The sequence below is a fragment of the Toxotes jaculatrix genome, chromosome 12 (genome assembly GCF_017976425.1).
Source record: "Toxotes jaculatrix isolate fToxJac2 chromosome 12, fToxJac2.pri, whole genome shotgun sequence".
In the NCBI taxonomy this organism is placed as follows: domain Eukaryota; kingdom Metazoa; phylum Chordata; class Actinopteri; family Toxotidae; genus Toxotes; species Toxotes jaculatrix.
Genome location: NC_054405.1, coordinates 25552759 through 25568043, shown reverse-complemented (window position 1 = coordinate 25568043; position 15285 = coordinate 25552759). Strand labels below are relative to the sequence as shown.

At 45.5% G+C, this 15285-nt stretch overlaps 1 protein-coding gene across 1 annotated transcript in view; it reads right to left on the bottom strand.

Moving 5' to 3' along the window:
* Window positions 1–15285, bottom strand: part of grk6 (G protein-coupled receptor kinase 6) — a 37088-nt gene that overhangs the window by 13167 nt on the left and 8636 nt on the right. Inside the window, exons 3-5 of the mRNA XM_041050869.1 lie at window positions 5446–5558; window positions 2632–2709; window positions 1803–1903 (exon numbers count right to left, since the gene is read on the bottom strand). Of these exons, the coding sequence (XP_040906803.1) occupies window positions 1803–1903; window positions 2632–2709; window positions 5446–5558 (292 nt within the window). The remainder of the gene's footprint in view (window positions 1–1802; window positions 1904–2631; window positions 2710–5445; window positions 5559–15285) is intronic.

Here is a 15285-nt window from a genome sequence, read left to right as displayed (position 1 = left end):
CTTTACTTTGTTTTTCCGTGTTCATCGGAATCCAGGCTCCAGCCTCAGTGATTCAAATTCCTCCAAGTGTGGTACAGTCATTTTATTATACTGTTGTTATACTTTTATCATTGCAACAGGTATTTAACCTTTTCCAGAGGAAGCCACATAATTGTAGACCAAATCAATAATCTGAGAAAAATCTGTGACGTACGAGAAAAGCAGAGGTGGAAGAAGAACTCAGATCTTTTACTAGGTACAAAAAAAAGTAAACGCTCTGCATTTAAAATCCCATTTAAGGCTAAATACCAAAGTATTATCAGCAAAATGTGCATAAAGTTTTTTTTTTTTTTACTTTTATTTTCTTTATCAGAGTTAAAGGACACGACTGATCGTTAAAGACGCGCTGTGACTCCACAGCTCGAGCGAACACGAAGCTGTAGAGATGTAATCCTCCTCTGAGCCAATCAGAAACCAGCACAGGTGGATCTCACCATTTCAAACATTAAACAAACACCAACGGCAAATTTGTGACTTTAACACCTGTGACTCAGCAAGTGAAGCAGTGACTCGTGACTTCACTTGGACTTGAGCCTTGTGACTTGAAAGACTTGAGACTCTGATCCAGATCCTGATGCAGAGACAGAGCCGACATTCAGGCCAGCGCTCGGGCCGTGTGTTTTCTGAGGCGGCCAGCAGCGCTTGTTTTGATGCGTGTTTCAGTGCATGATTGTAGCCCAACCACAGATTTTCTTTTTTAACGTCCAGAGAACAGAAACCTCACAGAGGCAGAGACGAGCGGCCGGGACGTTTTGGAGGGAACCAACACTGACGGCCTTTATGTAAAGTTTGTATAAAGGGATTTTGTGGCTGAGTTCAGCGGAACGTGCTACGGTTTCCTGACGTCACACATCACGTGATTCACTGAATATACAACCATCTATTGTCAGGATCATCCCACTTAATTCTATCAGCCATTCATGACTTCACTTTCTGTCTGAAACGGCAGAGCAGTCACTTTCACACCTGCAGTTCAGCAAGGAAACGTGACGCTGACGTTATCAGGTGAAGTTACATCGACTGACAGGTGACTCAGTCACAGACTACGCGGATGAATAGTCTACATGTGTAAATAAAAAAAATCAGGAGAGCACATCATGCAGCGCTTTGCTGAACTTGGAGTGTTTATTTGCCTTCTCTCTTTTTTATTGACCTTATAAAGAGCCGAGGAAGATCCAACTGCCTCTGAGCGTTAGTGGGCGAGACTGCAACTCGACCTCATGTGTCATAATGACAATAATCATGTAGAAACAGTTTGGACCATAATATGACACCATGTTAATAAGTGAGTGATCGAGAACTTTGACTCAGCTTTCACTGACAAAATAAACGACACACCTTTGTTTGAACTAATCCCCGTCCTGATGTATCTGATGGACGTAAAGGTCTCTGATCCTTTTCCATTTACAACACTGAGGTTACAAGGATAAAGTCTCCCAGCTGAACAACACCCACCAAACTCTGTTCAATTTTCTAAGTATTTAAAAGAATATGTAATGACTTCATAGCTCCGTTTTTTGTCTTTTGCATGATTCTGGGGGTGAATACTAAATCCCTAAATTCATTTCTGTCAAAAGCTAAATGAACTGGGTTATTTTAGAAATCAGCCATAAAAACCCTGCAGGTGTGTAACCACGGAATTTAAACTCCTTTTCATGCCATTAAAACACACAAATTCCCAGAAATGTGACCAGTTCTGAGCAAACAATGTCAGAGTTTCCCTGCGTGAAAAACCAGCACAGACGGCACCCCCGCGATCTTACTTGGTACAGTCCTTGAAGAGATCTTTGCAGGCCTCCTGCTGCAGCCTCTCGGTGCACTGAGCCACCATGACGTCCTCCACCTCAGGCACATGGTCCTCCGACTGCGTCACAGAAAAACAGAGTCCAGGTAAACACAGTGACTCAGCTGTGGCAGCACACGCAGAGGAAAGCTGGGTGAACTGGCTTTTACGGCCGTGCTGGTAGATGATTATCCTCAACACTCTGCAGGCTTCTGCATGTTCAGACTCATATAAACTGAGATATGCAGCATGAGGTGCACGCGCACACACACACACACACTGTGAAAGGAGCAGCGTGCGTGTGACCACATCGACCACAGAAGGTTCTGATCTCTTATCTTTAAAGGATCAATCCAGAGTCTCAGATTAGTGATTAGATTTCTGATTTCCTGACATTTTCTCTCCTGTTACTGTTCATAGACAGAAATAATCTGCTGTGACGTGTCGCACTGATAAACAGAGAATAAAACGGAGTTTGATTCTGGATTTTAAATTTATCTTCCTGTTTCAGTTCATTAAAACAAAGAAGGGTCAGAGTTAAGACACAGAGAAGGAGTGTAAAGGGTAGTGTGAGTGTGAACAGGCTGATGTCGAGATTATTGCTGAAGTTTCGAAGCAGTCATGAGTAAAGTGCCTCTGATGCAGACAGCCTTTTTATAATATGCAGGTCAGTCGCTGCACAGACACACAAAAAACACACAAACCATTGGCAGGATCCTTAAACCCTGCGTTAGGAAAGAGGGAATCTGTTTTCTGTGACGGGATGAGAGAAACAGAAAGTGACAGATGTCCCTGAAAGCAGCATCTACCTTTGGGTTGAGGTATTTATCGATGAGTTCCTGACCGCACTCCTTCCTCTTCTCATCTGGAGTCACCTCGTACTCCGCCTGCACACAAATGCATGAAGACACAATGAAGACAGTGAGAAGCAGTTTTTCTGGGGGTCAGATTGTTATAATCAGTCCGACTATATTTAATATTTCTTGTTTTATTTTGAAGTTTGAATCCTTGGGTATGTACTCCCACTTTACTTCCTGTCTTGGTATTTTTTTTCCCACCCTGTTGATTGTCTGCTCCGCCCTAATGTGTGCCACCTGTTGCCAGTTACCTGTGGTGTATTTAAGTCTGGTTGCTGCCCTGTCTCTGCCCTGTCTCTGTGTCTGTCTCTGTCCTGTGTTCAGTTCATCATTTTTTCTCTGTTTCTTAGTCGAAGTCGAGTTCTGGAGTTTTATGAGACACTTCAGGGCTGAAATTGGTCTTTTTTGCTTTTGTGTAGCTTGTGACAACAACATGTCTGCGACAGCAGTGCAGGAAATAAGATTTTCTGTTCATGTGTGTCGTAGGTTGATTCCTCTCATCAGTAATAATGTTCATTGCAGTAAAGGCTTCACTTCAGCAGTTAAAAGTCAAAACAGAGACTTCAGTCTCCTGTTTTATTGGTTTTTAATCAGCTCAGCCTCGTTCATTTAGACCAGTTGGCATTTTGTACAACGATGACACGAGCTGATCAAATCACCGCCATGATATGATGACCGCTCTGAATTATTACCACCAGCTCTCAGCGTGTCCACTGAGGACGTCTCTGAAAACTCAATTAAAGATTTAATTGCGGAGTTTGGGGAGGCCTGTTCCACACCCTGCAGGACATGAACTCACTGCATCTGCTCCTCCTCACATCAACCATCCCTCTCAATGACTTGCAGTAAACCGAGCCTGACTGGAAAACTCCAAAGTGCTTCCTCTCCCCTCTCGCAGCAAGAGCCTGTAAACTAATGCTAAGTGACAGCGGAGACGGTTCAAATCTCATTTTCCCCGTCCATCTCGTCCTCTCGCAGAGCTCTCAGAGAAGAGACGGGAAGTGGTTGCGGGGTAGGAGAGAGCATAATTGCTTCGTGCGAGCGTTGTATCCGCTGGACGGCTGAAAGCTGGAAAGCAGTTTGGCTGAGCTGGTCAGTCAGAGTGGAGCCTCCACACAGACAGACACAGAGGTGGACGTGGTCTTCATTAACCTCTCCACCTCTGCTCGGCACAGAATTACCGGTCCACTGACGGACGCACAAACAAGTGTGTGACACTGTCCGGCAGAAAAGACGCTCGAATGTGGGTCGGACCTGTCAGAGCACTCAGATATTCCTTTGGTATTTGAATCTCCGTCAGAATTCGAAGAGTAAAGTTCCAGGCCAGGATCAGTCCGTCCACTGAGACGCTGTCCCCGTCCAGCACCAAGGTCCGACCGTCTTCTCCTGTGTCCAACAGAGTCTTGGGGAAACTTTCCCAGCAGCACATGTCTGGAAGTTTATTTCCTTTGAACAAAAACAGCTCTTTGGATCGGGGCGGTCTGAGATTCAGGGCTGACACAGTATCTCAGCAAACACTGGATGGAAGACATTTCAAAGAGGACACAGCAGGATGACTGCTGATGGACGGCAGCAGGTCAAAGTTTTCACTCTGTCAGAGACACTCCGTCATACATGTGATACAGCAGCAGCGTTTGGACCTTCAGACTGAACGATGAATGACGAGGAGCGGAGCTGATGAGGGGAGAGGTCTGAGTAACACTGAGACCAAAAACAGGAAGAGGACACTTCAAAGCAGCGTGTCACTCACTGTGTGTGAATGTGTGACTGTGAAGAGTGAAGGAGGAAACCACGATTCATCATTTATCAACTGCCCCACCCCCCGAAAAAAACTGCCCCTAACCCAAACCAAGACCTGATTCTAACCTGAACCCTGAAACCAAGTCACAAAATGTCCTCGTTTCAATGGTTTAATATTCAAACCGGTCCCCACACTGTAAGCCACACACACACACACACACACACACACACACACACACACACACACACACACACACACACACACACACACACACACACACACACACCAGTAAGACTGAAACAACAGTGCAACTGAAACATTCCTCAAGTGAGCAGAGCAAGAAGTGAGCAGTTCACTGTCACGGTTGAGGTCAACACAAAGTGTGTGTGTGCGTGCGTGCGTGCATGTGTGTGTGTGTGTGTGTGTGTGTGTATTTTAAAACATGGGAGGTGTGTGTGTGTGTATTTGTGTGTATTTTAAAACATGGGAGGTAGAAGAGGGCGACGCACTGACGCAGTTTTGCTCTCCTTTGCTCCCAGGAGTCAAGAGTTCCTGTATTTCATTAAGCAGATATTAAACTCCACTTCCTCTTCCTCCTCCTTCACGAACTTCAAGTGCTGGAGTCGTTTTCAGAATAATTAAACTTCCTGCATCAGAGGCTCAGAACCAGTTCACCGCTGTTTTCCTCATTTAACCTGTGGATGGTTTATTTCTGCCTCCAAACTGGTTTTAGTCTGTCCAAACTACATTTAGTCTGTTTGGGACGTCGGGGTGGACAGCTGGTTAGTCCCACATCCTGTCTCCACCAACTCTGAGCGCTGGTTTCTTACCTTGACCGAGTTAGTTAGACAGTTAGTTGTGTTACTTATTGTTTCCCACACACGTCCAGCGTCCTCAGAGACAGGAATCTGTCTGTCAGATGAGCTGAACGTGATTCTGAGGCGGAAAAAAACACACAGATCCGGGGACAAGACAAATACCCAGAGACACACACACACACACACACACACACACACTCATCTTACCACAGCATCCAGGAACTTGACGCAGCATCTGAGTTCGGGCCGAGTCTCACAGAACTGTCTGAAGAGCAAGCGTCCGATCGGCTGCCGCTCACAGAGGCTGCTGTAGTCCTTCTCTGTGGACAGTGAGAGACCGACAGGCGGCTGAGACGGTGCAGGTTAAATCACTAAACTTTACACAAACAAATTTCTCAAGTTTCCAGGAAAATTTCTCTAATTTCAGCCAAACAGAAGCATGAATCAGAGGCTGTCTCCATCAGCTGCCGTTTCCCTGCTGATGTTTTTATATGTTGTTTAATGTGAGCAGTGGTGTAACATCAGGCTGTGAAGGAACCGGATTTAAAGAGGAGTTTAACAGGAAATCAATACGTTACCAACTGTTCCCCTAAAATTAGGCTCATATTCAAATGTTGAGGTGACAACATCAGTTCAGAGCAATGTTTTTTTTTTACTGGATGAATGAATGAAAGAATGAATGAATGAAGCACTTCCATTATTAGCAGGTGGATGGAGACCAGAGTCCACAGTCCACAGTCCTGAGTCCACAGTCCAGTCACTGTGACCTTTTTCTGTTTTAAACCAGGATCTTTTTCTAACCTTTGACATTTGTCATAAAAAAAAAAGAAAAGGAAAAAAAAAACTTCTCAGTTTTTACAAGTTGGGAAAAGTCAAACTGAGCCTGAACAGCCACAATCAGGAAAAACACACCCGGCTCAGGTTCGTTGAAGCGAGACCACGTCCACAACCTGGACTTTAAGACCTCCTGAGTCGTTTCTGTTGCCTCCTTCGTGCTGTAAAGTGTCTGTCTGTGAGGACACTGTCCTGAAATGATCCTTTTCATTTCTTTTTTTTCCCTGATGATCTTTCTCACTGTTCTCTCACACACTCTGGACTCAGCTGTTTGGTTTAAAATGCCGTGTAAATAAAGTTGAGTCGAGAGTCTTGCTGTAATTTTGTCCTCACCCTGATCTCATCAGAGCTTATTGTTTTGTGTTTTTTAACTTGGAAAACAATTAAAAGCAGAACCTGGAACTGCAGCTACATGTTAAATCACGTCCAAGTTCCTTTAGTGGGAAACACACATGAGTCACTATCTGTTTGAACCTGCATCAGGCCTGTTTTCATTCCGTTTCCTCGGATCCCACTGGACGCTGACATTCAACGGCTCAATGAGTCGACTGAAAACGTGCTGAGAGAGAAGGAAGTGAACTGTTTTCCTTATTCACTGTCCCGGGCCAGTTTCTGTGACAAACCCACCCAACACATGCAGCTATCAGCCGTGAGAGGAGGCAGGAATGTGTGTAACCGTGTCGTAGTATTGACAGCGAGTGACGCTGATACACTCAATCAAATATCAGCACACACAGCTGCTGTTAACGCCCACTCTGACTTAATATTTGCATAGAACTGCAGGAACCTTTTCTTTTATTAAAGGAGCAGCAGGTGACTTCAGCACACTGATATTTATTCACAGAGTTTATCCAGGTAAACCGAACAGCTGGAACCTGTGGAGCCAAAGCAGAACAGGACACCGTGTTTCTACAGAATGTTTTTTCAAAGTGCACAGGAAACACAGGAAACTGTCAAACTAAAGAGCTAAAAGACGAGACAGTCAACAGGAAACGAACGAGTGACAGTTCTGATGATCTGTTGACCTTTAAAGTCATTTTTTTGAGTGAAAATGAAAAACTTCTCCTGCTCATATCTGAATATCATCTGCTTTTCTGACTCTTCTGAGTTTAAAGTTTGGATTATTGACACATGAAGTCGTCATCTGGGCCTTTTCTCACTGTTTACAGACATTTTGTAAATAAAAGGTAAATTAATCAAAGATAATCCTCAGTTCCATCACAGTGCTTACCTCTCTGAGAGACGCGGAACACAGCCCAGCTGATGACTTATGAGCTTATGAGTGGATGAAATCATCAACAGACTACACTTCTTCCTGAACACGTGATGGAATATAGTTATTTTAATGCTCTTATAACAACAGTTACATGCAAAACCATAAACCACCTGCTGGGAAGGTTTCAGATGCACTGCACCAGTCCACCTGGGGTTATCCGAGTTCACCTGCCCAGCTGCGCTTCAGGACGTAAAAACAACACCAAGGAAACGTGGATTTGCATCTGTGACTCATGTGGATGCAAAGCAGCTCAGGAAGCTTCACACACACACAAACAAATGTGATTCAGGGAGGAACAGCGAGGCCAGTGGACAGTTTTCAGAAGACAAGAAGGAAAAGAGCAAGAGCAAGACGACCAGCAGAACATTTCCATCGGACCAAGGCCAGACGCATTTTATCTGCACGATCCAGCGTCACATGAAGCTCTGAATCTCCGAGGGCTTCACAGGAAGTGACGGGTCCAAACAACACAGCAGTGGGACGATAATCACGTCCCTGTGTTGCTGCTTTTTGTTTGTTTCTGTCCCTGTGGACAACAATTAGCATCAGCTGAGCCAAGACTCATGCCAGTGAAAAGCAGACCATCTATATGTCACATCACATCATCACATCAAATTTAAACTTAAATCTATTCGCTGGTGTCTGTTTTTTTTTCATGAGGTTCACTGCTCATCGACCGTTTGTTGGTCAAAAACCTCGACGGGGAACGTTTCAGGAAAAACTTCCAATCTGAACGAGACTGTTTCCAGCAGATGAGAAAATAAACACTCCTGCCATTCTAAAAAATACCAGTGAGCAGGTTCGGTTTTTGAGATTTAACCAGCGATGTTTGATTTTTTTTTAGCTCCTGACTCCAAAAACGCAGCATGCTGCATTTCCCATAATGCACCCAGCAGCCCGTCGTGCTCAGACGCTCTCGGCCTGGCACAGTAAATAAAACACATCTTGGGTGGAGAAGCCCTTTAACTGTTTCAGGATAAATGTCCCTGGTGTCTTATCACTTCGATGAGTCATTTCCCATCGATGACACAGTGACTGATGGTAACTGATGCCTCGTCCTGACAGGTTCTGCTCTGTTTCATCCCATCTCTGCACGGCTGCATCCTCTTTGTTCTCCTCTCTGCCACTGATCACTTCCCTCTCTAACACGCTTCCTATGTCCTGCTGCAAAGTGAAGCACAGCAGAGACAATGAAGACGTGTGGAGGAAGAGGAGAGGACCCGGAGCTGGACAGAGGGTCCTCTGGGTCTGAACTTCAAGACCAATGTGACTCTAATACACATTTCTAATCATGAGTGTAAAGTCCCTGATTATAGAAATTCCAGAGCCATTATTCTCCCCTGAAACACATAAATCAAAATTTAGCTTCATTACATCTCATGAAGCCACTGAAATCTAACATCCTCCAGTTCTGGGAACTTCTCATCAACTGGCTGTGGATCAGTGGATTTTCTCAATAGATCACTGGAGGTGTGATGTGTGAAAGGAGCGTCGGGGGCTGCGTAGAACATGCGACAACATGCATGTACATCAGAGCACAGAGAACTTCTACAAACAGGCCTCTCTCAGGCCACCTGCTGCCTCCGCAGGCCTCCAGGTCCCTGATACCAGATCGAGGTCTCAGCGCTTCTGATTCTCTCCGTCTCCGTCCATAAACCATAAGACCTTTAAAAGATGATATCTGGTCCATCAGAGCAGATATCACTCAGTACGGCCGAACAGAGGAACATGTCTCTGTGAAGCTGCGTGTAAACAGGAGGTGTCTGAACTCTGAGTCCGGCACAGACCTGCTTCACTGAGATCCAGTTTCTCTGCTGCCTGAAGACGAGGCCTCAGACCATCCAGCAGGAGGAGGTATCAGCAGCTATCGAGACTCAAGACGCTTCAACAGGCACATGTACGCTGGATTTCCTGCATGTGTCTCTCAGCAAAGAGGACGTGTAGAAAACAACAGCAGAGGCACGAGGGTTGAATGATTCCCAACACTGAGAACTGATTTCAGAGGAGCAGAGTGTAAACAAACCCTCAGGTCGACTCATTTCCTTCATCATTAAGCAGCAGAATAACAGAATGTCAGGACCTTAACTTTAACAAACCTCATCTCAACCTTATTTAACTGCAAGAGTAACAGAGACTGATGGAGACACTGCTCTGAAACCCCTGTGCTGAAAGTCAACTAAACTACACTGCACGACTAAACCTGACGCTGGTACAACCTCGTCATCAGCTGAGAGAGCCGTCAGCAGCCAATCAGAGGGGAGCAATATGGTCCCCGCTTCTTTTTGTCTTATGTTACAGTAAATTTAAATATCTTATCTGTGATGGAAATGTTTTCTATTTTCTGACGTGTTGTAAACTAAAGCACAACGGATCAAAACCGTACGCTCAGAGTGAGAAGATGCTGATACGGAATAACAAGAGATGAAGGACAAGTCAGGGGACGAGACAGAGGGAGAGAAAAGAAGAAAGTCGAGTCGAGAAGAGAACGACCTGTTACTGACAAACGAGGAAGTTGACGGTTTCCTGAATGTCTTTCTCAAGACTCCCTCCCACTCGTTTCATAAAAAACTGTCAAACTGAGTCAAGATTTTCAGAGCTGAATCATTTCTGAGCTCTTCCGTCTGTTTAGCTCGTCTGAAATCTGTTTTCCCTCTTTCTTACACCTCACACCTTCGAGTCCTCGTGTTTTCAGCGTTTCTGCTGGAGCTCCAGCTTTTCACTGTGGTTTTGTGCAGCTACGTGCTGAACGTCCTGCCTCTGCGTGCGTCCCACACTCTGCCAGACGAGCATGTTTGACTCAACTCATTCAAATCACAGCTTATTTGCATCTGTTGTGAAGTTTTCCTGAAAAAAAAACAAGCCGCTGCTTCAGCTTCAACTCAAACTTTTACACGCTCAACATTTTAGCATCAGCAGGATGTTTTTACGCTGTTTGACGAAAGAATCAGGAACTGAATCGGGATGTAAAAGTCCCTTTTCCACCCTCTCCTCTCTGTTTTCATGCTGATGAAGAGCTGGATTAAAACACTGATGAGCTGATCACACACAGTCACCTGGCTGTGTTTCTGTCAGTGTATTTGAATGTTGGAAATGAGACATGCAGAGGTGGAAACGCAGACTGAAAACTCCACAAACGTAAGATACACGTGAGATAAACTGTTTGTAGGTTTGTTTTAACTGGATCCAGGAATTTTTCATTACTTTCATTTCCTCAGGGAAAGACGTTCGAACATATTGATGGAGCTGAGATCTGAGATCAGATCCGGATCAGGTGGAGGAAAAGGCTGAAGGCTTGTTTTTCTGTTCTAAGATCCAGTTTTCACTCACTACATTCTGGTTTTTGCTTTACTACATAATCACATTTAAACAAATATCAAAGTGAAGTTTTGTTCGTCTTTCCTGCTCTTGTCCTCATTTGACTCATTTTTGCTCTTTTTTTAGACAAAGGAATTTCATAAGCCGACAGCATGACGTTGTTTAAAAGCTAATAAAGTTAAAAGACGCCCCCACCCCGGCCCTGACAGAGACCCGAGCTCTGAGCTCAGTCTGAGTGATGCTGCATGTGGATGAATTTCCTCTCTTTTATTTCAGAGGGATCAGTTCAGGTGAGGTGAATGTGAAGTCGTGGACTGACTCACTGAGCAGCACTCAGCCCCCAGCTGTGCTGAGTATAAACAGTAGAAATACCGTGAGCCGTGGGCAGGTCAGTGAGTGAGGGGCTGTGGGCAGGTCGGTGAGGGGCGGTGGACAGGTCGGTGAGGGGCTGTGGGCAGGTCGGTGAGGGGCTGTGCGCAGGTCGGTGAGGGGCGGTGGACAGGTCGGTGAGGGGCTGTGCGCAGGTCGGTGAGGGGCGGTGGACAGGTCGGTGAGGGGCTGTGCGCAGGTCGGTGAGGGGCTGTGGGCAGGTCGGTGAGGGGCGGTGGACAGGTCGGTGAGGGGCTGTGGGCAGGTCGGACAGAGGCTTTTTACAGCTGTTTCTCTGAAAACATCAACGCTGTGGTTCAGAGCTGTGAGACCGGACCAGATCAGTAAACTATAAACAACAAAGCAGTAGAGTTGAGCGAGAGCTCGGGTTGTAAATAAAAGACGAGATCCTTAAAAGATTATTTTGTGTGGATTAGTTCCTGTCGTGTAAAAGGAGCCATTTGTTCCTGATTTATTTCCTGAAATCATTTCCTGGGACAAACTGGTGAAAAATCCCCAACAAACACGTCCTGAACATAAACTCATCTTTGTGGATCCCGACCAGCCTGGCAGTTGCCGCCCTGAGCCTCAGGGCAGTGAGCGTTTCATCGCAGGTCGTCATCAGGCAGACCTCAGAGCTGCTTCTTCTTCTTTAGTGGATGTCTTCCTAACAGTGTGGCCTGTGTGTTTACTCTGCCAGAGTGTTTACTCTGTATGTATATCCATGTATGGATGTGTCCTACCAACAGGCTGTGAGAGGGGACGGTGTCTCCGTCCACTATCGCACCCCCCAACGCATGAGAGCTCCGCTGTAAACATCTCGATAGTGTTAATATTTCACATCACACTGACATCACATGCTACTATGGTTAACCTTAGGAGGTCAGACCATTTCACACACACACACACACACACACACACACACAAACACACACACACACACACAAACACACACACACACACACACACACACACAGCTCTGTTTGTAGGCTGCGTTAAACAAGATAAATTTGTGCCCACTGGCATTTCTAAATTACACTATATGACCAAAAGTATGTGGACACCCAAATTCCACCCACACGCGATGACTGAACATCTTTAAAATCAGCCGTGGCCGTTGTTGGCTCCCATTCAGCCACAGGAGCATCAGTGAGGTTCAGCACTGAGGTCGGGTGATGAGCTCTGGGTCTGAGGTCAGGGCCAGTGAAGTTCTTTATGAACCTGACGTGTTAAAAGGGACAAACACGAATCCACACCATCCTCCCCGGTCGTGTAATGTATCTTACTCCACACGTTGACATTAACATAAATATGGATCCTTTGACTGCCATCGCCTCCCAATCACCTGCCTGATATTTACACCAAACAACTCACGAGGTGATCACCACTCTGTTTGTGTTACTGCACAGCCAAAAAACACACACACACACTCCTCTAAAGGAAGCCACAAGTTCCTTCTGCAGTTCAACCAACTCACAGAGCTGGAGACGTCACCCAGCATCATTCACTATGGATATATACACAATGAATCACTCAGCCCTGCACACAGACAAACACACACAGACTCACAACGGCTGACACATCTGACAGTAACGAACCACAAGCAACAAAAGCGCCGTTGTGCGCGGGTCGCAAGGTCACAAAGCAGAGCTGTTCTCGGCACTTTGGGCGAGGTGAGGGAGATTTGGGACAAGTGTGAAATGCAGCAGAAATAGAAAAAGAAATGAGCTCGAGTTTATCGTTTCAGAAATCAGCCCGAAGGCCTGCGCTTATCTCCATCGACGGGAGACGCCTTCAGCAGGCCGAGCAGAATCACGTCTTTATCCCAGAACCAGGAATCTCCCTACAATCACGACCAAATACCAAACAGTGGCCGCGCTTCTTCGTATGATGTCGTTTCCAGAAAAAAAAAAAAAACTGATCTAACTGACTGATCTTACAAACATAATGTGAAAAAGCCTCCAAGGACACACTGACTGGAAACTCAACATCTCATGACCGACCCAGGTCGCCTAACTGACCCCTCAGCCTCAACCAGCAGCAGTGGACGCCGGGCACGATCCCTCACTGGCTTCCCAGCAGCGATCGCTTGCTCTCTCTGGTGCACAGATGCTCTGACGCCTCTCAGTCACCTGCCCTGGCTTCCTGCCCACGCTGTGGCCACATCAGTGCGCGGCGTTACCACAGGTGCAAACTGTATGGTACAGTTATTGATCTGCACGAAGCCAAACAACCAACAGCAGAGTGCAGAGGAAGATATCACCCAGTTTGAACCCAGCTTCAAAAATAGCCCACGGAGCTGGACCTCACAGACACAGCTGCAGGAAAGCAGCGACACAGGCTCTTTTTATCCCATAACAACCGATGTCTTTGACAGAAGGACACGTCCACACGCCTGTAGGAAGAGAGCTGTGAAATATTTTGACCTATATATGTTGAATTAAGAGAAATATTTGAGAGTGACTGATACAAACGGTCTTTGTTCACATTCAGAGCTCAAAACTCGTTTTAATTTAATGTAACGTCAGAGTTCAGTTCAGTGAAACTCGGAGTTAAGCTCGAGTTGTTGTCACTTTCCCAGTTTATCCTGCCTTCACTCGAAGGTGCAGATCAGATGAAGACAGCATAAACATACCAACACGTCCGGATCCCTTTGTCAGTGAATTTAACTTTAACTAAACCCTGAAGTTTAAACGTGTTTTTCTGAGCTCAGGCTGAGCTCAGCTCTTCAGCTGCAGTAAACCTTTTCCTTCGTCTCGTCCCCACACTTTCCCTCCTCTCCTCTGTCTTTCTGTGTTCTTCTTCTGAGTCTCATAAACTCCAGCTTCTGCCTCTAACCCGTCACCTGTGAAAATGAAACTACCCATACTGCTGGTTAGAGCAGCAAAAACAGCCGTCTGCTTCCTCTTTCTGCCGTGGCCACAGTTTCCTCTGTGGTGCCACTTGAGCAAGATTTTTTTGTCCTAGCCCTCACGCATTCACAGTTGTCAGGCTTTTGACTTTTCGGAACTGGATCAATGATGTGACAGACCCCCCACCCTCCACCCCCCACCTTTTTTTACAGAAAGTCTTTCTAACGATTCTGGTTAGTTAGTTAGTTAATTAATCTGATCAATTAATCAATCAAATTCATTTTGAGGGAAAGGGGTTCACGTTCATGGAAGCAGTTTGTCAGTGGTTATGAAAAGCTGCCGGTGTCGGTTTGATTTTAATAACGTAAACACATCCTGTGTCCTGATTCACTCACCTTTCACTTTTTCTATATTTAACCACGACCACAGCTTCTAGTCTCTAACTCTTAACCATAACTGTGTGATTCATTCAGTACTTCTGAAAATGTTTCCTCATCAGGTTTCTTTCAAATCGTGTTTGAAGCTTCGTATAAACATAATTTCGAGGATTACGACAAACACGGTTGGATGTTTTGTTCTCTGACTTCAGTGAAGTTGAGCGTGGAAGTTTATTGTTATTAAAAAATCTGAACAAGTTTGTTTAGTTGTCATGAAGATATCTTAGTTGTCACATGACCTAAATCCAGACCAGTGAAGACCGTCCTAGAAAAGAGACTGAGGTCTGATCCTCTCTCAGGTTCCTGCTGCAGCTCCACGTGACGACAGCCGGGTGAAGCTTTCTACCAGTGACACTCTCATGTCTGTGGCCTGAATATGATTATAGAGCCAGCAGCCAGTTAGCTTAGCTTAGCATAAAGAAACAGCTCACATGGCTCTGCCCAAAAAAAAATCACAGATCGAGTTCACCAATCAACACGCTTTACTTTGCCTGTTTAATCCAAACACAAACAGAAACGCGAAAACAACAAAACACTGAGGTTTTAGAGGAAGTTGCTGAAACTACTTCTTGACTCACAACAGCGTATCCATCAACCTCTAGCTGCAGCTTCACCGCTGATTTTAAAAACCTGGTCACAACCTGAGCTCTGCTGCTGAGAGCGTTTGTAGCATGTGAATGAACGGATGTGTGTTTCTGTCCAGAATTACACATCAGCTGAGGAAATGAAAAATCAACACTGATCATATTGTCTGAGTGAAATCTAATCCCTCAGTAATACTGAGATTTTACAGTGTGATTGGATCACGTTTCAGTGTATCGCTCGCTGCTTTGTTTGTTTTCTGAAGTGTTTTGAACCTCAGGGCCACCATACTGACATCCACAGTTTAAGTCACCACAGACGGTTTGGGGCGGGGGGTGGGGGGGGTGATGCATGGTCGGGGGGAGCTGTTGTTTTTAGGGAG